We start from the raw sequence: 17,495 nt of genomic DNA on the forward strand, positions 1-17,495 counted from the left end.
ATTAAGTACTCATCAGATTACTGTTTGCATGGAGGAGCTGTACCAAATGAATGGATGGTTATTATAATAGGCCCAGTGTACAAAGGAAATGGTGATAAACATATAGCAGATAATTACAGGTCAGTCAGCTTGACATGTGTTGCATGTAAGCTTTGGGAAATAGTTATTTCTGATTATATTACACACATTTGCAAAATTACTAACTGGATTGTCAGAAGGCAGATTAGGTTCAGGAAAGGTTACTCCAGTAAGACTCAACTTGTAGGATACCGCAGATATTTTAGATTCAAGAGGCCAAATGGACTATAAGTTATTGACCTATCCAAGGCTTTTGATAGCGTAGATCATTGGAGGCTACTGACAAACATGAGGGCTGTTGGTTTAGATAAAAGAGTGATAGAAGTGTGGTTATATTACTAGAAAGCAAAACTCAGAGAATTAGAGTATTATCTGATCCTGTAATAAAAAAGATGGGTTTTCTGCAAGGCAGTTTTTTGGACCTTGTTTTCTTATATTTTTGATGTTATAATGGTAGTGTAAATTGAAGAAGATCCAGTTTTGTTTTAGACATTCTACACTCAACATAAGTTAGGACTGATCACGTTCTAAATGTTAATAAAAAAAGTGTATTTTATCACTAGTTCCCTCCATTAACCATTATTTGTTCTGTCCATGTTTGCTAGTGTGTTAATTTTAAGATGTTAAAAAGGTTATGAATTGTAAACTTTATATCTTACAAGGATTGTTAAGGTCCAAGACCAATGAATTTTGGGTTGAGTTAAGGCTGATGATGCCCCTAATAGAGGTGGAAACATGTACCTAATAAGACTCTATAATATTATGTAAAAGTTTAACCATAAGATTCTTGGTATGTACTGATTAGGTGGTCTTCTTAAATATTCTTGTAATATTCTTGATATATGGCCAACTTCAATACGGAACAAATATGAGAGTTGTAACTTGTAACTTAGTAGTCAACCAGGCAAAATACAAATTAAACAGATACCTCAATCTTTAAAGTCAAGATATGAGGATTAGGGCAAAAGTCATGGCAACTATTTTTTTTCTTATAGATATGTGAACGGATCACAAACGTATATATGTCATGTGGAAGTTCTGCAGGCATAGTGTGTATGCAGAACAACAGATGGCACTGTGATAGCTGGTACTAGCACAGCAAGGGCTGCGAAATCAGTCACTTGGTGAGTGTCGTGCGAGATGGAAGTAAGCCGTGTTGAGCAGCGCGCTTACATCAAAATAGCCGTTCTCCAAGGGAGAAATGCAATGGAATGTCACAGTGAATTGGTGGAAGCCCTTGGGAATAATGTCCTACCATACTGTACAGTAGCATGGTGGTTAGGAACGTTTCAGCAAGGACGTGTGTCAACCAGTGATGAGCAACATTCGGGAATACCTGTCAGTGTGCGGACCGACGTGGCATGTGCCGCCATCGAGCAGCTCCTGGATGAAGACAGACGATGGATGCTACTGGAGTTAGAGAGGGTAAGTGGCATCGAGAAACGCACCATCCACAGAATATTGCATAATGAGCTGCAACTGCGCAAAATTGCATCGCGGTGGGTACCGCATGCACTGACGGAAGTTCAAAGGTGGGTGCGCAATGCAATATGCTCCGACCACCATGCATGCTGCAACAGGACGGCGATCAATTCTTGCCTCGAATAATTGCCATTGATGAATTTTTGGGCCAGGGCATATGAACAAGAACTGAAACGTCAGTCCGCGGAGTGGCGACATGCTGGATCACCAAGGAGGCAGAAGGTCCGTCAAAATCCTTCCCTAGTCAAATTGATGGTGATAGTCGCGTATGACGTCAGGGGTGTCATTGTTTGCCACTTTGTTCTACATGGCAGAACAGTGACCGCACAGTACTACAGGGACTTCCTGGTGCAACAGGTACGACGTGGCATTCGGGAGAAAAGTCCGGATCTGTGGACAGTGCAATAATCCTGCACTACAATGCAAAACCACATAAAGCAGAGTGTGTAGGGCAGCTACTGCGACGTTCGGGATGGGAAGAATTGGAGCACCCACCATACTCTCCCGACATTTCACCCTATGACTTTGATCTCATTCGAAAGATTAAGGATCCACTACGTGATAGGTGGTTTGCAACACGAGAGGACATTGCTAATGCTGTGCACCAACAGGTGATCCGATTCACACATGGTGCGACAAATGCTGAGGCAGATGGTATTCAGCACCTCCCACATCGTTGGCAGCGTGTGGTGTCAGTAGCAGGGGACTACTTTGAGGGTCTTTAGGCCCAGGTTTGTCAAGTCAACTTTATGTGTACTGTGTTGTCATTCTTTTGCACCGGGAAGGCCATATTGCCCTGTATACTACCGTAATAAATTAGTGTGTTACTATATTTCAGTGCTATTCATTGTCCATACATGTAGTTAACACCTTGTCCTTTTGTCTGTATATGCCACATTTTCCAGCCGGACTGGTATCTTCAAGAAAAAAAAATAGTTGCCATGATTTTTGCCCTAACCCTCATAATTAACCAAAGACACAGCTTTTATGAAACAATGTCCAAAGCTAAAATTGATCTCCAAGTTTTTAAAACTGACACAGACAAAAACTTAGCTATTCCTAGTATAAACAAAATTTTAAACCAAGTGAATGTAATTTGGATAAGAAATGAAATTAAAATGTTATATAAAAAGAAGGCACAATTAAACTTACAACTTTATAAAATACATCTAATTGTAGCTCAAGCTTTAGCCCTGTTGGAATGGAAATCTTTTCAACTACATGTGGACTATAAATTAATGTATTTAATGGATAGGAAGCAAGCGATGCTTGACAAAAAACTAACTCAACTAAAATACTCTCAAATACGGTTTTCCAAACAAAATATAGACGTACAAAAAACGGATTCTTCCCTTGACAGCACACCTGCAGTAATTAACGAGTGTTCAGGTCTCTGAAAAGGAGATGGATCTCCTAAATAAGGGTTTAAAATACAATTGGCCTAGCAAGCAAAAAGAAATAGATTTCATCACTAAAGTGGCTGAGGTCGAAGCTAATATTTCAAAACTCCCCTTCGAATCACAAAATGACATCAGATTGGAAATAAAAAAGAAATTGCCCATGTTAGCTAAAGAACTTAAGGCAAATTTTTATCCCGTTCACACAAATTTAATCAAGAATGTAAAAACCAAAATAGAAGATAACATCATAATTACAAAAGCGAATAAAGGAGGGTCCATAGTTTTATTAGATAAGAACACTTATATCCAAAAAACATAAGAATTCTTCAAAGACAAGATATACACAATAGTTAACAAAGATCCAATCGTAAGAATTCAACGGAATCTAAAATCTTTAATCAAGAGTTCCACCTTTCTTTTTACTGAACAGGAACAAAAGAAACTTATTAATATGGACCCAGTATCCCGACTGCCAGAGTTCTGCTTAAAATCCACAAGAAAGGCACACCAATACGCCTGGTCAACAACTGTAGAAACAGTCTAACCTATAAAATTTCAAAATTCCTCCATGTTTTTTTAAAAACATTATGTTTTCAATAACAAACAACTCCTAAAGAATTCAATTAATTTTTGTGATATATTAAACATATTTAATTTACAACCCAACCATATAATGTGCTCCTACAATATCGTAAACATGTATCCAAGTATACCAACCAAAGAAACTGTCAAGATCATCAATGAAAATTTCATAAAACATGGTGATCTTAGTAGGCTGAAAATTGAAGCGTTTACGAAGATTCTAAATTTTGTATTAAATAACAACTATTTCTATTTTAATGGAAAGTTTCACCAGCAAATTGGCTTAGCTATGGGGGATCCATTATCCGGAATCCTAGCCGACATTTATATGGATTCAGTGGAGCAAACGAAAATCATAACACAAATAAAAGGTATATGCTTATGGCTCCAATACGTGGACGATACTTTTGTAGTTACATGTAACTAATCTCATTATTAGACCCGTATTGAACTATGCTATGATATACTAACAATTTGTTGGTTATTTTGATTTGTATTGAAAAGGTGGATCAAAATAACCAACACTTTTGTAGTTATCGACAAAAACGTCACCAACAGTAATGAGATCCTGGATTCTTTAAACAAAATTGATCCCAATATAAAGTTCACTAAGGAGGATGAGATCAAGGAATCCTTGAATTTTCTTGACATAATGGTTACATGCATTAATAATACTTTCAAATTTTGAATTTTCAGAAAATCTACACATTCTCCTATAACCATTAAAAATTCCTCTTTATGCCCCAATACTCATACACAGGAATCATTCTATAGTTTAATATACAGAGCTTTAAAAATTCCTCTTTCTGCCAAGAATCTGAAATCTGAAGGCATTTATATAAGGAATCTGGCTAAACTTGATGGGTTTAAAATTGATTTGGTCAATCGTTTAATTAATAAAGTCAAGTCCACTAATCTCGAACCAGATAAACCTTAAAAAACTAAGTTTGCCACGTTTACATGTAATAATTCAGCCATTCATCAGATTGCAAATACCTTAAAGAAACATAACATTAATGTAGCTTTCAGGACAGTGAACACTAATCAAAACATATCATAATAAGGTCAATCATAATAGTAGCCGTTATTCAGGGTCTGGCATTTAGATGTACACAGTGTGGATATTCTTACATTGAACAAACAGGTCAGAGCTTCTATATGAGATTTATGGAACATTACAATGCCAACAAGCATAATAAATACTCGGCGATGAGCTCTCACATGAAGAAAGTAGAACATCATTTCACATCCATAGAGAAAGACCTTACTATTATTAGAGGTATAGGTAAAGGAAAACTTATGAATCAACTAGAAAATTTATACATCTTTTTAGACCAAGCCTATAATAAAAACAAACTCTTAATGATGTTACTGAAGTTAAAAATCCTTTATATGAATCAACACCTAAATTATTACGCATTGTGAGTTTGAAACAGATTAATATCCATAATATTTTTAAATCTTCATACTTAAAAGCTTTCTCCACCATGCTAATGGCCTCCCAAGCCACTCCTAGTAACTCCCCTCAGACAACAGCACCTGCAATCAAAGCTGCGCCTACTTTCTTCCCTCTTCATTCCTCACCGCCACTTCTGCACCGGTACAACACCAGGAGTAGAAGTGTCAGTCAAGCAGGCAATACCAGAACAGTTAGACGTGTGCAACACGATATGAACAAGTAAGTAACACACACTTGGCATTTATGTATAAGGGGGTTATCTTATAACACAAGTTAATCTGTCAATACTTTCCTCTTGTTACAGATATTTTTCAGTCACATCTAAAGCTAAGAATAAACACACATCAACTGGGGTGATTGTCCTTACAAGACCGTCATTTAAAAACTGCTTCACTATTAAGCAACAGTTCCAGTTGAGATTTTTCAAAAACTTTTCTTTCAGTATCAACACATATGGCAGGAAGCAAGATTTTCCTATAACAATTATCACAATATTAATTATTCTAATGTTACTATTTCTTATCTAATTGCACAGCACAGTCTGACTTATGCCTCTTGCCTTAAAGTTGGTGTTGCATAGGTCACATCACGCACAAGTTAATGTTATACTCAGGTTTTAATCTGCAAAAGTTCCCCTAGAAGAAAGTGTCATTGGGCCCACGTCTTTTAATGTTATAATGGTAGCGTAAATTGAAGAAGATCCATTTTGGTTTTAGACATTCTACACTCCACATAAGTTAGGACTGATCATGTTCTAAATGTTAATTTTAAAAAGTGTATTTTATCACTAGTTTCGTTCATTAACCATCATTTGTTCTGTCCATATACTTTAGATGTTTTCTAGTGTGTTGATTTTAAGATGTTAAAAAGGTTATGAATTGTGAACTTTATATCTTACAACGATTGTTAAGGTCCAAGAGCAATGACTTTAAGGTTGAGTTAAGGCTGATGATGCCCCTAATAGAGGGTGAAACATGTACCTAATAAGACTCTATAATATTATGTAAAAGTTTAACCATAAGATTCTTGGTATGTATTGAATAGGTAGTCTTATTAAATATTCTTGTAATATTCTTGATACATACTGCTTAGTCAAGCAGCTCATCTCCTTTCTCCCAAGTCGTACCAGCCCAAACTTTGCAACATTTTTGTAACGCTACTCTTTTGTCGGAAATCACCCAGAACGAATCGAGTTGCTATTCTTTGGATTTTTTTATTCTTAAATCAAGTAATCCTGGTGAGGGTCCCATAGATTGAATCATACTCTAGTTGGGGTCTTACCAGAGACTTATATGCCCTCTCCTTTACATTCTGGACAATGACAAAAAAAGCAGGAGAGTAAAATCCCAGCCAGTGAAATGAAATTTTTAAGAAGTATGATAAGGAAGACAAGAAAGGACACAGTAAGAAATATGGATGTCAGGAAGGATATAGGAGTGGAAAAGCTTTACAACAGAGTGGAGAAGTATAAACTTAGATGGTTTGGGCATGTTAACAGGATGGAAGAGGGAAGGATGCCGAAACAGATGATGAAGACCCATATAAAAGGAGGGAGATTAAAAGGGAAACCCAGACTACGGTGGTTGAAAACTGGACTGAATCACAGTTAAGGAGGAACAATGATGGCTGGAAAGAAGATGGTAAGGTGCCATAAATGTCCCAACCTGACAGGATTTGGAGAGGGAAATGGATGATGATGACCATCCATCATCATCAAGTGTGTGGTGTTCCTTGTGAATCTGAAAAGCATATTGAGATACTAAATACTGTAGTATACCTTAGCATCTTGAGATACTAAATACTGTAGTATACCTTAGCGGCCCATGGGATTCATCAACTTGGCTCTTCCTCTCTGAAAAGTTGTAAAGCCGCATCTTAGAGGAAAGAAATAATGAAAGACTGAGAATCACAGAAAATAATATATTTGTTCCCAAATGTTTCACTGCTGATGTAATACTACAGTTACAAGATATCACTTTATAAAAATGACAAGTCCGTTGCCATTATATTTTCAAGAGTTTTAACAATATATTTTAAATCTCAATTTTCCAAGAATAAATGGGGCAGCATTTAACTATGGAAAAGACATTCAACACAATACCTGTGAAACATTTCTTATAGAATTTTCAGCAGACTTGACTTTCTAACACAAAATGGCAATGATCAGCTGATATCTGAGTAGTAAACTCATTTAAATCTGTATATACACATAACTGTACTAAGGTGCAAGTATACACCATACAATTCTGACAGTCAAATATAAATGTGAACCTTGCTATATATGTATACAGCTTTCCAGTAAATTCCATTCAATAACACCAATTTCTTTCGCAACTGCCAGCATACGTTAAACATAAACAGCAAGGATATTGCATAGCATGACTTTGAAGTTATCAAGGATCCAAAGACAAGTAATGGAATACGATTTTTGAAATGTTTTTTTCTGTTCATGAAACTGACGTCATATTTTTGGAAACTACTGATCACACACGTGAACCAGAGGTCTTTAACAAAATTCTTATAAATGCATGCAATAAAATAAACAAAGTTCTAAAATAAGGCAAAATTTTCTGGATATCAGCATAGTACAGAAGATGCTTTCAAGTCAACTTATTAAAAATTAAGAAAGAACATAAAAGAAAGAGTTCATACCATGACATTTTTCAAATGGAGCTTTCAGAATTAATTTAAGTCTATTTTATGGAACGCTTTAAAAGATCCATTATTCTCGTTCCTTTGTTACAAAAATCACTGCTGAACCTACAGTATGTTATTTAGGGTAACAGACAACACAATACAAAAGCTTGTGTTAATTTTCAGAAATATTTTTAGAAGTCACAAGTTTGAGCTTGAAAACTATTCCACAAGTAGTATCAAGTTAACTGATATTTGAAAGATAATGCATCCAAATAATAATAATAATAATGATAATATTGGAATAGAAGTATGCATGAACCTACAGTATGTTATTTAGGGTAACAGACAACACAATACAAAAGCTTGTGTTAATTTTCAGAAATATTTTTAGAAGTCACAAGTTTGAGCTTGAAAACTATTCCACAAGTAGTATCAAGTTAACTGATATTTGAAAGATAATGCATCCAAATAATAATAATAATAATGATAATATTGGAATAGAAGTATGCAAGCCTTTTAACTTTTCTTCTTTTGGTAATATACTCTTTCTTTTTTCTTTGTTTATTCCTTTCTTTCAGAGAATGTAAAAATAGAAGTCAACACTTCAATGATCAAAATTTAGTTAACATGAACATATGTAACTCTGAAAATAAAAACATAATGTGCAATCTATTTTTTGTTATTTAAATTCACAAAATATAATTGTTCATTGAACAATTACCTATGCTTTAACAAAAATGGAAATATAGAATTCTTAAGTTCTGGATTAATACTTCAAATAAGAATTCAGTAATATAAAACATTTATTGAACACCTACTTTACTGCTGTACTATTGTGAAAATCACAAAAAAACAAAACAAATATCAGTACACATTTAATAAAATACTAAGAACATAAGAGTGCAGGAGGATATTTTCCCCATAAACACATCTAAAATTTTGAAGTCACATATATAAAATAATGATTCTTCAAATAAAGATTAGCTTGAAAATTAAATCACAGACTACTATGGAGCAGGAAGAAGCTATATGAAACTCTAAAATAAATAAACTTTCTTATTGGGTAACTGGATAGCAGAAAGCCATACTAGAAATATAACTTATTAGTTATTGAAGACTAGTCTTGATCATCATTTTAATCAGTCAAAAATGTTCCTAGTAGTAATATTACATATAATAAGGGAAACATTAATAGTAAACAAAATCTTAGTTATGTTTCTTCCACTTTACAGTTACGAGAGAAGTGCAAGCAGTCCACTAATTTGTACATATTCTTCTTGATACAACTGTAATAGTTATAAATCTTTCACAAAATCCCATTTGAAATCTTCCCACTATATACAGATCTTGATGTTAATTTCTAAGTAGCTGGTACATCAGGCGATGGTTCTGCGAACATAAAAGAACATACCAGAATGAATACCATTAACAGAGATCAACCTTGTACATCCTCAACAGTTTAAGCTGTAGTTTACCCAACCTTTTTCCCCGTTTCTCTACGGGGTCGGGTATTTATTTATTTATTTATTTATTTATTTATTTGGCGTATGATGAATAATGACAACCTATAAACTATTTACACAATCAGTGAAAGGTAAGTACAAAGTAAAGACAAATTATCCTATCTATACAGTCAAAGCAATTTACAAAGTTTGAAAGAACAAGAAAAAACACAATATATTTACATCACTATCCATCTATCAATTCCGACAGTTCATATATATACAGTGAGTGCGAGTGATGTACATCTCACTAAATGTGAATGTCCGAACCCGCCACCCGCTTCACTGCTTTGGGTGTTGCTGAGTTGAGGTCTTCCATGACACCAGTGAAAGCACGGAGTGGACATTCCTGCACTACATGTTTCATTGTTTGGCGAACCTCCCCATAGTCACAGTATGGAGAAACTGACCAGTTCCAGGTGTGTGAAGTAGATGCTGTTCTACCTACTCCACATCTCATGCGATTTAGTCTACTCCAGGTGCAGCGTGGCAGATCGAAGCCTGCCCGTTTTATGGATGGATTATTAATATCCACTACTGCCCGAGGTGGGGTCGGGTATAAGGCAAGATGAATCTCTCGTGGCTGGTTTTTATGACTGGATGCCTTTCCTGACATCAACCTCATCAGAGGAGTTAATGAGATTAAATGAATGACATGATATACGATAGTAGGAAGGGAGAGGGTGAAACCTGATACTGGTACATTGCCAACTCCTGTCAAATAGCACCAAGGGGTCTGCTCAAGGCTTAACGTCTCCATCTGACAGATGAATCACCATCAACAGCGTCATATCTCCTCACTCCATATGAGCTCTGCAGAGAGGTTTGCAATTTAATCCAGGCTTTTGGCACACAATCTAGTGATTAGAAATTGTATACCACCGCCTCCCCTACCCTGCCAGCCAACATTCTGCTGGTGATATTTTTCTGACCAATGGGTCTTGAACCAGCTAGCCATGGTGTCAAGACCGTTTAGACTGCAATGCCTTAATGATCACAAAACTGAGGCTGTGGAAAAATAACAAAAAGTGTGAGAAAATAAGAGAGAAAAATCACAGTATACATAATCTAATGGATAAATCTATCACTAAAACAGATCTTGTACAGTAGTAGTGATCATTGTTGTAAGGAGCAAAGTACAGTAACAGGATTAAACAACCGTTGTTACATTAATCCTAGGACAAATAGATGACAACAGATATGTGTGCCTATCTCATCCACCACTGTTGATATAAATGCAGTTCGTTGGGCTGAGTGGCTCAGAGTTGAGGCGCTGGCCTTCTGACACTAACTTGGCAGGTTTGACCCTGGCTCAGTCCAGTGGTATTTGAAGGTGCTCAAATACATCAGCTTCGTGTCAGTAGATTTACTGGCACGTAAAAGAACTCCTGCAGGACTAAATTCTGGTACCTTGGCATCTCCGAAAACCATAAAAGTAGTTAGACGTTAAACTAATAAATTTATTATTATTATTATTATTATTATTATTATTATTATTATTATTATTATTATTATTAAAGCAGTTCTTCTTTACCAGCAATAACTGCATGAAAAAGTTATGAATTTTTGTGTTAGATAGCAGAATCATCGATACATGTGTTATATTAGGAACAAATGAAGGTCCTAATTCATAGTTACTTTAAACATCATGTTTATTCCTCTTGGTATGACGTACTTCCTGTGTTTACTACATACATGTCAAAACATAGCAGCCAATTTTACAGAAATAAATGATGAAAATGAAATGAAATGGCATATGGCTTTTAGTGCCGGGAGTGTCCAACGACAAGTTCGACTCGCCAGGTGCAGGTCTTTTGATTTGACCCCCATAGGTGACCTGCGCGTCATGATGAGGATGAAATGATGATGAAGACGACACATACACTGAGCTCCCGTGCCAGCGAAATTAACCAATATTGAGAGGGAATTAAATATATCTCTAAACTCATGTGATGAATCTAATTTAGATTATTACCATTTTGGATGAAGTGTTGGATTTAATGATACAGACCAAACTGTCATAAACCTCAAACCAGACACTATATTTTTCTTCTTCTCTTTTTACCTAGCTATTTTATGTTCAATTTGGATGCAACATTTAATATCTTCTTCTGCTGTCTTTTCCACACTTTGGTAGGGTTGTGAGAGCCAACTTTGAAGTAGATGTGTAAGTGGCCCAGTTTTACGGTTGGATGCTCTTCCCAATGCCAACCCTAAGTGGAGGGATTTATTCACTGTTGCATGTTTCTATGGTGTTTGGTAGTGTAGTGTGTTGTGTGTGTATGAAGAGGAGAGTATTGGGATGAACACTAACACTCAGTCCCCAAGGTAGAGAAACTAAGCAGATGTGATTGAAATCCCTAACTCGGCCAAAAATCAAACCCAGGACCCTCTCAACGGTGACCATTCAACCAAGGAGCATAAAACACTTCAATAAAAATATTTAGATGACTTTATGAAATTATACAGTATGTTGCAATGTCCAGTTCCTGCAATGAGTTGGCATAACATTGTACAACAGCTGATGGGAGGCTTCATTTGTCGCAAGTTTAACACGGGTCAGTGGATCCGAAGTGTCATGTGTCAGAGGTGCAGGATGATGTGGCACTGTAATGGTGAAGGAATAGTTCACTGGCATGGAAGTACTTGGTGACAATTCTTGCAATTGTTTGGAGAGGCGAATGGCTATTTCCAAATAAATAATGCACCCTGCCACAGATTCAGTATTGTGGTGTCCGACTTGTTGGCTGAATGGTCAGCGTACTGGCGTTCGGTTCAGAGGGTCCTGGGTTCGATTCCCAGCCGAGTCGGGGATTTTAACCTTAATTGGTTAATTCCAATGGCCCGGGGCTGGGTGTTTGTGCTGTCCCCAACATCCCTGCAACTCACACACCACACATAACACTATCCTCCACCACAATAACACGCAGTTAACTACACATGGCAGATGCCGCCCACCCTCATCGGAGGGTCTGCCTTACAAGGGCTGCACTCGGCTAGAAATAGCCATACGAAATTATTATTATAGTATTGTGGTTCCAGGAGCATACATGAGATAAAGAAGCAGTTAGAGTATGATCTTCACCACAATCCCTCCATATTGGTGGTGACACATCCGCTACCTGTTGTAAGAGGTAACTGAAAGGGGTAACTCCACAGGGGGCCTAAGTTTGGGAGCAAGGGTTGTAACTTTCAACATTTTATTCAAACCCCCTTGGTCAACTTGTTCTCTATTCCAACCCTAATGGAATTATAGACATGATATAGGCTTTTGGGTTTCATGTCAAGAAAATAAGGTGAAATTCTTTACGTTTTGCAGAGAACTTCGCTCTGCATCATCAGAGAAAATCTCGACTGTCCACGAGAAAGGCTTCTTATGGTATAGATGTTGATTCCCATAGGGAACATGAAATATTTGTCCTGAATGAGTAATGGTCCATTATTGGACATTAAAAATTTTCCAGCTAACTCATTCTTGGTTGCCTGCGTTTCGCCCCCGTGTGCTAAGATGGCCTCATCAGTTGGTACTTAGCACACCCACCAAGACGCATGGCTAGTGCACACCGTGATGGCCAGACAGGCATCAATTTTTGGAAATGAGACAAAGTCTCTCATAGTGCATTGGCACTGCTGGTGGCTTCAAGTAAGAAAATATGCCCTCCACGGTATGCACTAGCCATGTGTCTTGGTGGGTGTGCTAAGTACCAAAACTGATGAGCCCAACTTAGCACACGGGGGCGAAATGCAGGCAACCAAGAATGAGTAGCTGGAAAATTTATAATATTGGTATTATAAAGGCTTCTCAAACAATAAGGTTTGAATTTAGACGTTATAATAAAAGTGGAAATGGTACGTTCATTCACCTCCAGATGGTTCCCCAGAGGCTGTACAGCGACATGGTGACGAGTTAAAAGGTGCCTTTGCAAAATTCTGTAGACAGTTTCCTGGTTCTTAAGTACTATCAAAACTTTACGGGCAACAACTCGTTCACAACTGGCATAATACTGGTTCCGTAACTAATAAGAAAAACCTGCAAAGGAGAATAGCTCTTGCACAGGATAGGTAAGAAAATATACAGGCAAGACTGCAAGTCAGTCCACATAAGTCACTTCGGGGAATAGCTCTGGAAACTGGTATTTCATATTCATCAGCACATAACGGAACAATATGATTACATTTATGATCTTATGAGACTTATTCAGTCCATAAAATACAGCCTACAGATTTCATTGCAAGAGTAAGATTTTGCAATTGGCTAATGAATAGTGCCCACGATGGTATCAGGATCCGGACTTCCTTTTTATGAGTGACAAAGCATAGCTTTATTTGAGTGGGTATGTCAATTCACAGAACAATAGGATCTGGGATACATAGAGCCCACATATTTTACAGCTGAGACCTCTGTGTGATGTGAAGGTGGGTGTATGGTGTGCTATGAGCCCAACGAATTATTGGTCAGATATGTTTTCAGGGCATAATTACTTCCAACTGTTAAATTCACAACATTCTTGAACCACTTTTTGCTGAACTGACTGAAGAAGAAAGAAGGTACGGCTTTTTCCAGCAGGATGGTGTGATGGCCCATACAGCGCGTAATTCTATGCGAGGGTTGCAGGAAGCGTTCGATAGTGATTAGATAATCAGTAAAGGTTTATGGCCCCCTCGTTCGCTTTATTTAAGCACCTATGACTCTTACCTATGAGGAAATCTCAAAGAAAATGTTTACAGGAATAATCTTCGAATTGCAGAAGAATGAAAAATTGGAATTAGAAACATTGTGCATTCCATCAGTTTCCATGAACTGCAAAGTGTGTTTCGAAATCTCATTACAAAATGTGAAGCTTGCATCGCAGTTCAGGGAGATCACTTTCAAGATCTTCTGTGAATAATCGTGAATTTCATTTATTTATTTATTTGTCCTGGCATGTATATAGCTGGCAAGTTCAGTTTTATTTAGTTCGTATAGGTGTAATCATGCTGCTTCTTTGAGCCGACTATGTCCGCTCACTGTCGCTGGTTCTCCGCCTTCCTATGCCTCGGTACTCCATTACAAAGTCTCCCTGTACTTCCCTTTGAAACAATAATTATCACCAACTGATTAGCAGGAACTGTAAGGTGCTATTCTCTTGGCATGATTCGCACAGGAATGCTATCAAGGACTAGCAACATTGTTACCAGTTATTGTAACACTCAAAGACGTTGAAATATTTTGTCATTCAATGTATTGTAAATGACATTTGATGGTTAAATACCCAGAATTTGGTCCCTTGAAGAATGGGTAGAAAAAGTGAAGGATCAACCAATAAAGGAAGGAAACAGGACAGGAGGGCATTATTAACGCAGTTGTGGTTTCTAATGAAATATCCATGGCATTTAAAGCTTTAAATATCTATATATATATAAAATAAGAGTTTTGTCTGTACATAGGTCACAATTGAAAAGGAATAGTAATTCTGTATTGGTTGTGTCAACAGTAAGAAGGAAAAACAATTTTTAATTCTTTGTCATCTCTGTATGTATGTACAAAAATCACGAGAGAATGGATGAACAGAATTTCATGAAAATCGGTATGCAAAGTCGGGGAAAAAGCATGACAATGTAGGCTATGAATAATTTTATTTACACTGGGTGAAACAGCAGTTTAGGGAAGGCCTAAAATTTAATTCTCAAATATCTACTTTATTATTGGTCCTACTGATAAATACTACATAACAAAAGTTGTAAAGAATACAATTTTGGATCACTTAGGACTTATACAGTTTTCTGTACTGGGTATGATGACAGAGATATTCATGAATTTATATTTCTGCTGCTTAGTCTATGGCCAACCCATGAGAAAATGGCTGAACAGAAATTAATGAAAATTGGTATATAAAGTTGGGAAATAAGGCAATACAGTCTAGGATATAAATTCATTTATTCACACTGAGTGAAAATGTAGTATAAGGAGAAGGCCTCACATTTAATTCTCAAATATCAATGTTATTAGGGGTCCTATTGATACAGAACAAAAGTTGTAGAGAATACAATTTTTGATCATTTATGTTTTATACAGTTTTACTGTACCAGCTATGATAACAGAGAGATTCACAATTTAGACATTTGTTGCTTAGTCCATGTCAATGCCAAGCATCGCTAACATGGAAACACTGTTCAGTCATGTTAACTAGCGAAGGCAGTACTTCTGTCATGGTCGTCTAAAAGTGAAGAACCGCGTGCTCATCAATCCATATTTGCGAGGAAAATTGTAAACATAACTATCGAAATGAGAGAAAGTCACAAAGGAGCGTCATGAAAGGAAGAAGAAGAAGAAACCCCTTTTCATTGGATGCCTTAATATTACAGTCAGAGGAAAACTAGATATGAAAGTCTACAATAATGAAAGTCCATAAAATTGATCAACAATAACATTACATTGTTTGTTATAATGTGCTTTATTTCTTCTGCTGTCACCGATCTCTGGTGTATGTGGTATTACTGTTGTGTGCCAAGTAGCCCGCCTGATGGCCATGATCGTTAAGACGTTGAAGTCTAAACGGTTTGACACCGTGGTAAGCCGGTTCGGGTCCCGTTGATCGAAAAAAATTCACTATCAGAATGTTGGCCGGTAGGGTAGGGGAGGTGGTGGTATACAATTTCTAATCACTACAAGGACGGTTTGAAAAGTTCTCGGAATCACCGCTAGATGTCAGTGCTAGAGCAACAAGGTTCCCGCACAATAATCACACATCCTTTGTGAGTGAACACGTGGCGCGTCAGTGCTCTAGCTGCAGGAGTGTGGTAGTGACGACTCTTTGTTTTAGTTCCCGCGTAGTGATTTGTGACAATGGAAAAAACTGAGATTCGAGCAGTGATTAAATACTTTGTAAAGAAAGGTATGAAAGCAAAGGAAATTCATGCCGACTTTCAGAACACACTGGGGGACTCTGCTCCTTCATTTTTAACTGTTGCCAAGTGGACCAGCGAGTTTAAATTTGGTCGGGAGAGCTTGGATGATGATCCGCGTAGTGGACGGCCAAAAAGTGTTAAGACCCCAGAATTTATCGCAAAAGTGCATAAAATGGTCATGGAGGATCGTCGACTGAAAGTGCGGGAGATTGCTGAAGCTGTAGGGATGTCTTCTGAATGGGTGTATTATATTTTAACCGAAGAATTGGGTATGAACAAATTATCCGCAAGATGGGACAAGGTATGGACAATAAACGCACCAGATTGGAAATGTCCGAACAAAGTCTGGCCCATTTTCAGTGCAACCAACAAGATTTTTTGCGCCGGTTTGTGACTACAGATGAAACTTGGGTCCACTACTATACCCCAGAGACCAAACAGCAGTCAAAGCAGTGGAAACATGCTGATTCACTACCACCACCAAAGAAAGCAAAGGCAGTGCGTTCGGCCGGAAAGGTTCTGTTTTCTGGGATGCAAAAGGCATTCTGCTGATAGATTATCTTCCTACTGGCCAAAAAATTATGGGGCAATACTATGCAAACCTCCTAGACCAACTACAGGAAAAGATACGCGAAACAAGGCCTGGTTTGGCAAGGAAAAAGGTCATATTTCATCAGGACAACACTCCGCCGCACACAAGTGTTATTGCCATGGCAAAACTTCATGAACTGGGGTACGAATTGTTGCCACATCCACCTTATTCACCTGATTTGGCACCATCAGACTTTCATCTATTCCCCAAGCTGAAAATTTTCCTTGGTGGACGGAGATTTTCTACAAGGGAAGAACTGACAGCCGAATTGGAGAGGTATTTTGCAGGTCTGGAGGAATCTCATTTTCGAGATAGGATCAAGGCATTGGAACATCGCTGGACCAAATGCATTAGTCTACAGGGAGACTATGTTGAAAAATAAAAGCAGTTCCACCGAGGTAAGATACTTAATTCTAGTACATTCCGAGAACTTTTCAAACCACCTACGTAGATTGCATGTCAAAAGCCTGGATTAAATTCCAAACCTCTCCGCAGTGCTCATATAGAGTGAGGGCATATGACGCTGTTGATGGTGATTCGTCCGTCAGATGGAGATGTTAAGCCTTAAGCAGACCCCTTGGTGCTATACAACAGGAGTAGGCTATGTGCCAGCACCGAGTTTCACCCTCTACTTTCCTTAGCTAGTGGCTTTACGTTGCACTGACACAGATAGGTCTTATGGCGACCATGGGATAGAAAAGGCCTAGGAGTTGGAAGGAAGCAGCCGTGGCCTTAATTAAGGTACAGCCCCAGCATTTGCCTCATGTGAAAATGGGAAACCACGGAAAACCATCTTCAGGGCTGCTGACAGTGGGATTCGAACCCACTAGCTCCCGTGTGCAAGCTCACAGCCGCACGCCTCTAACCGCATGGCC

At 37.7% G+C, this 17,495-nt stretch overlaps 1 protein-coding gene across 5 annotated transcripts in view; it reads right to left on the reverse strand.

Moving 5' to 3' along the window:
• Positions 1-7,958: 7,958 nt before the first annotated feature.
• Positions 7,959-17,495, reverse strand: part of LOC136873833 (EF-hand calcium-binding domain-containing protein 14) — a 296,070-nt gene continuing 286,533 nt past the window's right edge. For all 5 annotated transcript variants that reach the window (XM_067147100.2, XM_068227581.1, XM_067147098.2 and 2 more), the window contains exon 8: positions 7,959-9,027. In XM_067147100.2, coding sequence (XP_067003201.1) covers positions 8,999-9,027 — 29 coding nt within the window. In that variant the 3' untranslated portion in view covers positions 7,959-8,998. The remainder of the gene's footprint in view (positions 9,028-17,495) is intronic.

This window comes from Anabrus simplex, chromosome 5 (genome assembly GCF_040414725.1).
Source record: "Anabrus simplex isolate iqAnaSimp1 chromosome 5, ASM4041472v1, whole genome shotgun sequence".
Classification (NCBI taxonomy): Eukaryota; Metazoa; Arthropoda; class Insecta; order Orthoptera; family Tettigoniidae; genus Anabrus; species Anabrus simplex.